Here is an 11,757-nt window from a genome sequence, read left to right on the forward strand (position 1 = left end):
CCGCCATGGATGTCGTTGCCGAGCGGAGCTTGAACCGGGAGAAGAAGGGCCATCTACGCGACGACGAACAAGGCGTCCCCGAACTGGCGCTCCTCAAGCTTGCTTGCGGCATCTTCGATCTACCAGCAGCAGTACAACCGCCGGTGAGGAGAGGATAGAGAAGGGAGAGGAGAGGGTAAGTGAGAACGGGCAAGAGTGAGAGAGGAGAATAGGCTGTGAGGGGAATTATGGCACGCCTTCTCGAGGCATCGCGGCGTCTCCTACCCTTCCCGACGTGTGCAACATTCCCACACCACCACCCCCCCCCCCCCCCGCCGACGCTCGCTACCGCCTAGCCAAATCGAACGTTCTCGTCGGCCAAAATTTTCCTGCATCTGAGCTGCTTTAAAAACTGTGATGTGCAGAGAATCTTTTTCTATTTAAAACTAGCAAACAACCCATTGTTGGCCCAGCTCATGCGAGCCAGGCTATTATTGGCACACTAGTGGAAAACAGGCCTTTTGATCCGGGTGGTAAGGGCCTTTTGTCGCGGGCGGCCATCCGCGACAAGCAAGGCGCGATAAAAGGGAGGCCTTTTGTCGCGGGTCGCTTACAACCCGCGACATAAGGTCCACCACGTGGTAGCCGCGGGGCGCGCAGGGCAGAGGCCCTTTTGTCGCGGGCGGTATTACCACCCGCGACAAAAGGCCCTCTACGTGGCGCGCGCACAACGCTGCTGCTTTAGGGTTTGAGGGGTGCAGCACCCCTCCCCCCGCCACCGACCGCCTGTTATTTCATTTTTTTCGTTCGAAAATAAAAGTTGCATATATTTGTACGCTACTAGAAGTTGTACACGTTCATTCATTATATATATATATAGATCGATTAAACAAATATTGGAAGCAAAAGTCGATTCCCCTTACACATATTCGTAGATTCCCTACATATATACATGGAGCTCACGATCGACAAGCGGTACTAACGACCGTCTATTTGGAGGTAGAGCATCTATTTGGACTAAACAAGCCTTTGTTGTTTATTACTTCTTTAACCAAAAGTCCCGCCAGTTCCTCCACGATTCCTAGTGCGTGTTCCTTTGGTTGGAGTCTGTCCCGCATGTAGTCGACCTATATGCGAAAATGAGATGAGTATGACTATATCAGTCTTGATAACGAAATATTGATGATAATAAATAAAGTTGTGAATGTTATTGCTTACGTTGAATTTATTGTTGTTCTGCTTCTCAGTGGTTAACATGCGAATGGACTCGCAAACGTAGTATCCACATAGATTCGTCCCTTGTGGCTGCTGGGGGCACGGTACAGGAGTAAATGTTAGCTTCTTTGCAAAGGTAATCTCCTTATGAAGATTCTTCAAAGCTTGCCAAGCCCTGCCAGGCAAAAGAATGATTGAATGAGTGGATAATTAATTGATATCTCACGAAAGATAAAGCGCGGCGATGAAGGAAATTACACTTGGAGCAACTTCTGCAAGTCCTGGAACCCGTCCACGCCTCTACTCAGTGGGTCTTTTACTTCAACTATTCCCTTATCAGGTTGAATGTCTAGTAGAATCCAGTGGAAGCTGCACATGTTATGCATATACGTCAGGAATTACACTTAACATCGAGTAAGAAAAATTGAATGTGCATAAAAGATCATTAAGACTCTCACTCGTAGTTGTAAGGAAACAATATTGAATCACAGAAATATTGCTCCCCCAAAAACCTTAGTAGGTTTCCCCCCGTTTCTTCGCTTTTATGCTTCACCGTTTCAACATGTATTTTATCTGGGTCAACAAACCCAACATTGATAATATTATTACTTTTGCATTCACTGATCTTCAGTCTGCATAAGAGAACCCATAAGATATAATGAGTATATATATGCAATGAAAATGAACATGAACTGAATGAAAACGAACATGAACTGAACGAACAACTTACAAGCAATAGCAACTCATGAGAGATTTGTCGAGAGCTTCTAGATTGAATAACTGCCAGAGTTCATTCATCTCAATATGGATCTCCTCCTTTCGGTAGTAATATTCCCATGGTATACTCGCCTCGATGTACATTATGTTCTCCTTGCATGCATCAAGGTACCACTGATGCAAATTCCGCATATGTGTTGGCAGTTTATGCAGCTGCTCTCTGCTGACCAAGTCGGCCCCGTAGACAAATTTAGGAGCTATATCAGCAGTGGGTATTGCAGCATCTGCTGCAGACAGCAATTCCTCCACGGTAACTGAACAAGCAGCCGCTAGCCTTGCAGCTTCTTCCATATCGATATCACCATGATGTTCCTGGTACAGCTTGGGAACATTAAGCACTTTGAGTGCTGGGATCGATTGTTTGGGCTGAGCACCGAGGAGGGGAACTTCCTGAACACCTCATGGAGATCACAAGGTGTTTGCTCCTTGATTCCATCCAAGGGGTCGCCAGGACTGGCATCTATCATCATCCGTGTAGGAGGGGCCTCCGAGTCGGCCACGCTGCTGTCTCGTCGCTGAGATATGTCAACGGTATTATCTGGCGGGCGCTGTCCTTTTAGTTCATTTATCTCCCGCTGCTGCTGCTGAAGCTCCCGCTACTGCTGGTCAAGTCGGCGTTGGAACTCGGCCATCCGGTCATTCTGCACCTCCAGCTGGCGTTGTTTAGCTCTCGCTCGGCTTCTATAAGTCTCCGCGTCGGCCGGAAACCCAAGCGACCATGGAACACTAGGGCCGAAGCCTCTTGTTCGTCCTCCCTTCTCAGGATTACCGAGGACAAGCGTCAGCAAATCTTTCTCTCTATCGGGAGCAAACTTAAGTTTTCCCGCATTTATATCTGCCGTCATTTCAATCCATTTTTGCCTGGGTACCCTAACCCTGGTGTCAGTTTCAACAATGTTCCCTGTCTTCATGTCATACTCACAGCCATGCGCGAGGAACCAATTTCGAGCCCTAGTGTCCCATCCTTCTCGCGTGGGTTCTGGAGTGATCCCCTTCAGCTCCATCTCAGCCTCTTGTGCATCCCACTTAGGCATGGCCCCTCCGTAGCCCCCTCGCCCCGTATGATGGTGATATTCCTTTAAGCTTGCATTCTTCTTGTTTTTCGTTGACAGGTTCACAGCCTCCTCTGATTCTTTGTACCTCACAAATTCTTCCCAGTTATGCTCCTGCTTCGCTAGGTAGTTCTCGAATAATGGAGGCTTCTTGTCTTTCTTATAATTTTGCCATAACCGGTTCTTATACGCCCGGAAAAGTTCCCCCATCTTCTTAAGAGCCCATTTCTTCACTAGCGCCCGCTGCTTAGCATTCTCAGACTCCGATCCCAAATCTGGCAAAGTGAAATGTGCCATGAGGTCGCTGAAAAGTGTGTCTTTGTACCTATCGGCAACCTGATTTTCGGTCACATTCTTGGTCTTGTTCCATTCTCTGACAGTGATCGGGATACGATCTCTAACCACAACTCCGCACTGATTTTTGAATGTCACTCCGACACTCGCGGGTACCACCGGTTGGCCTTCCGGTGATATAGCTTCAATTGTGAAGTGGTCTTTTTTGCTCAACTTCTTTGCCGGGCCTCGTTTCTCTATCTTATCTTTGGAGGCCTAAGAGAATACATATAGAATTGCATTAATGCCTCTATACTAATGCCTCAATACATATGTACATATAGAATTCCATTAATACCTCGTCATGACCGGAGCCGTCGGCTTCTCCGTCACCGGAGCCGTCGGCTTCTCCGTCACCAGCTCCGTCGGCTTCTCCATCACCGGAGCCGTCGGCTTCTCCATGACCGGAGCCGTCGGCTTCTCCATCACCGGAGCCGCGGGCTTCTCCATCACCGGAGTCGGCTCGGTCGGCTTCTGTACCATCGCGGATTATGTCCGCGAATATGTCTTCCTGTTCCAAGTCCCGTTCGAATTGATCCATTGTTTCTGCAAAAGAATTAAATCGATAAGTAAATGTTCAAACACAAACCAAACCCTAACCCTAATCAAACACAAACCAAACCCTAACCCTAATCGGCGACACGTGTTTGCGAGAGGGAGAGGGGTGTCGGTGACGCGTGTTTGCGAGAGGGAGAGGGTCTCGGCGGCGCGTGTTTGCGAGAGGGAGAGGGGTGTCGGCGCGTGTTTGCGAGAGGGAGAGTGCGCGTGTTTGCGAGAGGGAGAGGGTGTCGGCGGCGCGTGTTTGCGAGAGGGAGAGGGGTGTCGGCGCGTGTTTGCGAGAGGGAGAGGGCGCGTGTTTGCGAGAGGGAGAGTGCGCGTGTTTGCGAGAGGGAGAGGGTGTCGGCGGCGCGTGTTTGCGAGAGGGAGAGGGGTGTCGGCGCGTGTTTGCGAGCGGGAGAGGGCGCGTGTTTGCGAGAGGGGGAGGGTGTCGGCGACGGGTTTTTGCGAGGGGGGAGGGAGTCGACGTCAGTTGTTTGCGAGAGGGGTCTCGGCGGGTGTTTGCGAGAGGGGTGTGTTTGCGAGAGGGGTGTCGGCGGTTACAACAAAATTTAAACTACAAATTTGAACTAACTAATTACATTTAACAAAAATAAACTAACTAATTACAACAAAATACTTACAAAATTTAAACTACAAATTTGAACTAACTAATTACAACAAAAATAAACTAACTAATTACAACAAAATACTTACAAAAATAAACTAACTAATTACATACTAAAATGTCTATATACAACAAAATTTAAACTAACATACAAAATTTAAACTAACATACAAAATTTGAACTACTAATTATCTAACTAAGAAAAAATAAATAAAAAAAAAGAGGGCCGGCCGGGGGCGCCGGCGCACACGTACGGCGGCTTGTACCTGCGGAGGGGGCGCGGCGGCGCGGCGGCGGGGCCGGCACGGGCACAGGGCGGCGGCGGGGGCGCGCGGCAGAGGAGATCGGCCGGCGCGGCGCGCGCGGCAGAGGAACGCGCGCGGCAGAGGGAGCTCGAGGAGGCGCGCGACGGCGGCGACGGCGCGGCAGAGGAGATCGACGGCGGCGCGGCAGAGGGAGGCACGCGACGGCGGCGCGAAGATGGCCGGCGGCGGCGGTGGATTTGGGCAGCCTGGCGGCGCGATTTTGCGCGCCTCAATACCTAACCCCTTTTGTCGCGGGTGGTGGCACGACCCGTGATAAAGGCCCCTTTTATCGCGGGTCGTGCCACCACCCGCGACAAAAGGGGGGTCCTTTTATCGCGGGCCGTGGCTCGACCCGCGACAAAAGGGGGTGGGAGGGGGAGGCGGCCGATCCGCGTGAAGCGCATCCAACGGCTCCGGCCGTTTGAATCCAACGGCCTGGAGCCGTTGGACGCGGATCAGGCCTGCAGCCGTTAAACAACCGTTTTTGTTTTTCTGTTTTTTTCTGTTTTTTGTTTTTTTTTTTTTTTAATAAAAACTATTATTTCAATAACTTTTAAATGGTAACTCAAAAAGAAAAGTTTTATATATGAAAATTGATCAGAAAAATCCAATGAACATGAATATGACATCCATATAACTATTTGCATCTCGCATCATATAAAACGCATCATATCCACTCGTGTCGCGTCCCCGTGCCACGTGTCGCCACCTCTTCCACGTGCCTCGCCCCGCCGACGCCGGCGTGCGACGTGAAGCCACCGCTGACACGTGTCTCGCCCTGCCGACGCCGGCGTGCGAAGTGTCGCCACCGCAGACACGTGCCTCACCCCGCCGACGCCGGCGTGCGACGTGTAGCCACCGCTGACACGTGCCATGCCCCGCGTGCGCTATATAGAGCGACGAGTGCGGGCGCAACCACACGTCGCCACCGCCTCCGCTCATTCATCTCCGGGATGCCTCCATGTCGTCGAGGGGCGTCCGGTTTCCGTGGCGTTCGAGTGCGGCCGAGCGGTAGGTTCACCGCCGAGATACGCGCCGGTGGCTTCCGCCTCACCCTCGGCACGTACAACACGCCGGAAGAGGCGGCGCGCGCCACGACGCGGCGGCGTGGCGCTTTCGGCGGCCAGGGCACGACATGAACTTCCCGGATGTTGAATCGCTAGAGGAGGCGGAGTTCCTCGCGCCACCGTCGTGCCTCGTCACCGACGAGGACCGTCGCCGGCATCGCCAGGTGCAGCGCAGGATCGCCATCGCCGAGCGCGACGAGCAGTTGATGCGCCAGTGGAGGGCGCGGTCCCCCGACGCGTTCTTTGCTAACCTTAGGGCACAACGAAGGTCCAACAGGCGCCACCGTCGGGCCGTCGCCGCCTTCGAGCTCGAGAACTCGAATACAACTTGGACCGAAAACGACCCTCGGTGGGATGACCTTTGGACGGAGACAACCTCCGACGACGAGTAGAGACTAGACTAGTAATTTATCTATTTTATTGTAATTTCAATAAAGTCGTTGTCGGTTCTATTAGTTTAAATTTAGTTTATAAAGTCGTTGTCGGTTGTTTTTGTTCAATAAAGTGGTTGACACGAAATTTATTACGATTGAACTGAAATTAAAGTACAGAGCTCAACTGAAAAATAAGATACATGGCCAGATTCGAATGTTGGAGCCATTCAATCATAGTCGTGCCTAGTCCTATACACGTCGCCACTGTAGTCATCAAAGTCACCGACGTCATCGTCGCTAGCATCGGGGTCGCGGTTGTCGAACCTCGGCGGATGACCACGCGTGGGCTGGGATTGAGGGTAGCGCAGGCGGGGGCCACGATAGGCCATGACGCTCTGGAGAGTCCGGCCGCGCCACCACATCCGACGGCAGGCCTCGTTGAAGTTCGAAGATGGCGGGCCGTCCACCTCGTACCTGGCAACCGCCCTCTCACGCCGATTGATGAAGAAGCTGTCCCAAGTCGGGCTGTAGTCGGGATGCCACTGGGGATTCCTCCGCTGCTCAGGCGTGAGCTCGAAATAGTAGTGGTTCGTGATGGCCATCTCGCGTGGCACACCTACAGGGATAGGAGGGATCGGTACGCCTCCGACGCTCAGCAACCAGCCGGTCGGGACGCGGTAGCCGGGCGGGCAGGGGTAGTTCGAGGCGCAAAGCGCCTCCGCCTCCCGGGGTGTTAGACATACGATGGAAGCCATGGGAGAGAGTGATGAGGTTTGCAGATATGAGTCCAAGGCCTACATATATATAGTGGAAAAATGGCGGGAATGCGGGAAGAAAATAGGCGGGAACGAAGTGGCGCGTGAAACTTTCATCCCGGGTGGAGGCTCAAACCGGGACAAAAGACTGGGGGAGGCTTATCTAGGAGGGCCTTATCTGGGGGGATGATGTGCAGGTAACTTTTTGTCACGGTTGGTGGCTGCAACCGGGACTAAAGCTGTCGGCAGGATAAGGATGCGTCGGTAACCTTTTGTCACGGTTGGTGGCTGCAACCGGGACTAAAGCTGTCGGCAGGATAAGGAAGCGTGGGTGGACGCACTGCTCGATGAGATAAAGCATGTCGAAGGAACAAGACAAAGTAGAAGCGGTGCCGTGCCTATAAAAGGAGCATCAATACGCCTTGCCAAGCAGATCAACAAGCCAAGCACAGTTTCATTCCCATGGATGAAGGAAAGGGTTGGGAAATCTCCCGTGGCGCAGCTTCTCGAAGATGTCGTTGGTGCACACGCCCTACGGCATCTTCGGAAGCTGCTCCTCGGAAAAATTTCCCTGCAAGCCCGTGAAAGAATACATTATATGAAAGAATACTCCGTCTCCTCTAACAGTGTTGGGGAAAGGGTTCTCATTATTACATAAATGTAGAGATTGTCTTGGGAACTATATATGAAGAATACATTATTACATCGCCATCTAGTGTTGTGATCTTCTACGCCGTAGCCATGGAGAATCTTCATCATTTAGTAAGATGCTTGGGTCAATTTTCACCGTGAAGGGCGGAATTTCTTTAAACCTATTATAATCTTCTGACATGTCTGTCTTGTCATCCACTCCCACGATGTTTCTTTTCCCCGAAAGAACTATGTGGCGCTTTGGCTCCTCGGTTGATGTATTCTTTTGTTGATTTCTTTTTCTTGATTTGCTAGACATGTCCTTCACGTAGAAAACTTGAGCCACCTCGCTGGCTAGGACAAATGGCTCGTCAAGGTACGCAAGATTGTTGGGATCCACTGTTATCATACCGTACTTATCATCAATATGTATAGCGCTGAGCTTCACCCATTTGCACCGAAACAAAGGGACCTTAAAAGTGGGACCATAGTCAAGTTCCCATATCTCCTCTATGTATCCATAATATGTGGTGGTCTGCCCATTCTCGTCTGTTGCATCGAAGCGGACACCGCTGTTTTGGTTGGTGCTCTTTTTATCTTGGTCGATCGTGTAAAATGTATTCCCATTTATCTCGTACCCTTGGAATGTACATATGTTTGAAGATGGTAACCTGGCCAACAAGTACAGCTGCTCCACCGCAGATGGGTCATTAATGAGATGTCTTTGCAACCAACTGCCGAAGGTATTCATGTGTTGACGTGTAATCAAGGACTCGGGCTGGCCCGGGTTTATTTCTCGTAAAACATTCTTATGTTTCTCGATGTACGGAGCCACCAAGCTGGAATTGTATAGAACTGTGTAGTGTGCTTGATTGAAAGAAATCTTGTCCCTCCACACCGTTGCTTTCCTTCCTAGTGTGCCTTTTCCAGTCAGCCTCCCCTCATACCGAGATTCAGGAACACCAATCGGCTTAAGGTCAGGAAGAAAGTCAACACAAAACTCAATGACCTCCTCAGTTCCGTAGCCCTTTGAGATACTTCCTTCCGGCCTAGCTCGGTTATGAACATATTTCTTTAAGACTCCCATGAACCTCTCGAAGGGGAACATATTGTGTAGAAATATAGGACCGAGAATTCTAATCTCTTCAACTAGGTGAACGAGGAGGTGCGTCATAATATTGAAGAAGGATGGTGGGAACAACAACTCGAAGCTGACAAGACATTGGACCACATCTTCCTGTAATCCTGACAAAGTTTTTGGATCCATTACCTTCTGAGAAATTGCGTTCAGGAATGCACATATCTTCACAATGGCTAGTCGAACATTTTCTGGTAGAAGTCCCCTCAATGCAATCGGAAGCAATTGTGTCATAAGCACGTGACAGTCATGGGATTTCAGGTTCTGAAATTTTTTCTCCTTCATATTTACTATCCCCTTTATATTCGACGAGAAACCAGACGGAACCTTGATACTGAATAGGGCTTCAAAAAAGATCTCCTTCTCTTGTTTGGTAAGAGCGTAGCTGGCAGGCCCTACAAACCGCCCCCTGGATGATTGCCGTTTCGTCCTTTATGAAGTTCCTGGTCCTCCCGTGCTTCGTTGTATCTTTTGTCTTTCCATACACTCCCAGAAAACCTAGAATATTCACACAAAGATTCTTGGTCAGGTGCACCAAGTCGATTGCAGAGCGGACTTCCAGACTTTCCAATATTCTAGCTCCCGGAAAATAGATTTCTTCTTCCACATGGGCGCGTGTCCGTCATCGTCTTTCGGAACAGGTCGACTGCTGGACCCTTTCCAAAGATAACATTTAAATCCTTGACCATGTCAAATATATCAGCACCACTACGGGGGACAGGCTTCGGACGGCGGTCTGCCTCGCCATCGAAATGCTTGCCTTTTTTCCTTAAGGGATGCTTGCGCGGAAGGAAATGACGATTGAACGGGTACACAACTTTTCTGCTTTTTCCCAAATATTTACTTTCAGTCTCATCTAAACAGTGTGTGCATGCATTGTATCCTTTGTTCGTCTGTCCTGAAATGTTACTGAGAGCAGGCCAATCATTGATGGTTACGAATAGCAATGCTCGTAGGTTAAATTCTTGCTCCGTGTGCTCATCCCACACACGTACACCTGGTTTGGCCCACAACTCCAAAAGTTCATCGACTAATGGCCTTAGGTACACATCAATGTCGTTGCCCGGTTGCTTTGGGCCTTGGATAAGCACTGGCATCATAATGAACTTCCGCTTCATGCACAACCAAGGAGGAAGGTTGTAGATACATAGAGTCACGGGCCAGGTGCTGTGACTGCAGCTCTGCTCCCCAAAAGGATTCATGCCATCGCATTTAGACCAAAGTATAAGTTCCTTGCCTCACCTGCAAAATCCGGAAACTCTCTCCCGATGTTTCTCCACTGCCGACCATCAGCGGGGTGCCTCAACATCGCGTCTTTCTTACGTTCTTCCATGTGCCATCGCAACAACTTGGCATGCTCTTTGTTTCTGAACAAATGTTTCAACCGTGGTATTATTGGAGCATACCACATCACCTTCGCAGGAACCCTCTTCCTGGGTGGCTCGCCCTCAACATCACCAGGGTCATCTTTTCTGATCTTATACCGCAATGCACCACATATCGGACATTTATTCAAATTCTCGTACTTCTCACCGCGGTAGAGGATACAGTCATTAATGCATGCATGTATCTTCTGCACATCTAATCCTAGAGGGCGGACAAGCTTCTTTGCTTCATATGTACCGACGGGCAATTCATTATTTCTTGAAACAGCTTCTTTAATATTATCATCAATTTCTCAAATCCCGAGTCACCACACCGACCTCTGCCTTCCATTTCAGCAATTCCAATATGCTACCCAGCTTTCTATGCCCATCTTCACAACCTGGGTACAACAATTTGTGGTGGTCCTCTAACATCTTGTCGAACCGCAACCTCTCCTTATCCGTGCCACAGTCTCTTCTTGCATCGTAAATGGCCCGACGAAGATCATCATCAACAGGATCATCTGATGCCTGTTCTTCACCTCCTTCTTCTTCATTCTCGTCCATTGCGGTATCAAAGCATTCAGAGAACATAGATCGGTACTTCTCATCATTATCTTCTTCCTCATCGCCGTCTTCCATCATAACCCCTTCTTCTCCGTGCTTGGTCCAAACATTATAGCTGGACATGAACCCAAACCGAAGCTGTGGCTCTTAATATCTCTTGAGCAAGAGTAATCCTTCTCGTTCTTACATTTTAGACATGGACAGCACATAAAACCTTGCTTCGACTTGTTGGCCTCGGCCACAAGCAGGAAAGAATTCACGCCCTCTCTGAAAGCGGGAGCACATCGGTTACCGTACATCCATGGATGACTCATCTGCATCATAAGTACAATTATATATGTATCAGATGCAATCACCTTGCTAAAATTAGTATTGTACGGACTATGCATATATATATAGTCGAGAAAATAGTTGCTAACCTTTTAGGATCAAAAAGAGGAGAAATCTTATCAAATAAAACCAAGTGGCATCCCTCTCACAAGCATTCCATCAAACACCTCTTGTGCACATGTAGAAAAAATGAGCTAGCATACACCTCCACCTTCACCACCAAGGAAAAAATGAGGTGGGGGGTGGCTGGCTGCTTCTATATATATAGGCATGGACATTTTGTCGCGGGCCGTATTACGACCCGCGACAAAAGGGGTGGCCACGTCGCTCCTACCCCTTTTGTCGCGGGTCGTAAAACGGCCCGCGACAAAAGGCCGCGACAAAAGCCTCTGCGCGCTCCACATGGTTTCGGGGCGACGTGGCCAGGCCATTTGTCGCGGGTGCAGGCGCGCCCGCGACAAAAGGCTCCCACGGAAGCCCTGTTTTCCACTAGTGGCAACTAATCAAGCCCCTAGCTTTTTTTTAAACGGAGGCAAACGCTTTGCCTCATTCATTAATTAAGAAGAGAGTGCCCAGTTTTTAGGAGAAAACCGGGTAAAAACCTGCAGGTTAAGCTCACATAAACAACACGCATACACATGTCCACAACCAGACGTATCACAGAACACAAAGCAACACTACAAATAGTTGAGCACGATAATCCCAC

At 49.7% G+C, this 11,757-nt stretch overlaps 2 protein-coding genes across 2 annotated transcripts; both read right to left on the minus strand.

The window, feature by feature from the left end:
- Nucleotides 1–867: 867 nt before the first annotated feature.
- LOC127309252 (uncharacterized) lies at nt 868–2,336 on the minus strand. Its single transcript, XM_071821818.1, has 5 exons — nt 1,925–2,336; nt 1,653–1,826; nt 1,453–1,563; nt 1,198–1,369; nt 868–1,106 (listed from the first exon to the last, which is right to left on the minus strand). Exons 1-5 carry the CDS (start codon nt 2,260–2,262, stop codon nt 969–971), a joined length of 933 nt encoding a protein of 310 aa, XP_071677919.1. The 5' UTR covers nt 2,263–2,336; the 3' UTR covers nt 868–968.
- Nucleotides 2,337–2,752: 416 nt separating this feature from the next.
- Nucleotides 2,753–4,619, minus strand: LOC127309251 (uncharacterized). The gene is made up of 3 exons (XM_071822471.1): nt 3,655–4,619; nt 2,811–3,572; nt 2,753–2,767 (listed from the first exon to the last, which is right to left on the minus strand). Exons 1-3 carry the CDS (start codon nt 3,895–3,897, stop codon nt 2,753–2,755), a joined length of 1,020 nt encoding a protein of 339 aa, XP_071678572.1. The 5' UTR covers nt 3,898–4,619.
- Nucleotides 4,620–11,757: the final 7,138 nt, after the last annotated feature.

This window comes from Lolium perenne, chromosome 6 (genome assembly GCF_019359855.2).
Source record: "Lolium perenne isolate Kyuss_39 chromosome 6, Kyuss_2.0, whole genome shotgun sequence".
Lineage (NCBI taxonomy): Eukaryota > Viridiplantae > Streptophyta > Magnoliopsida > Poales > Poaceae > Lolium > Lolium perenne.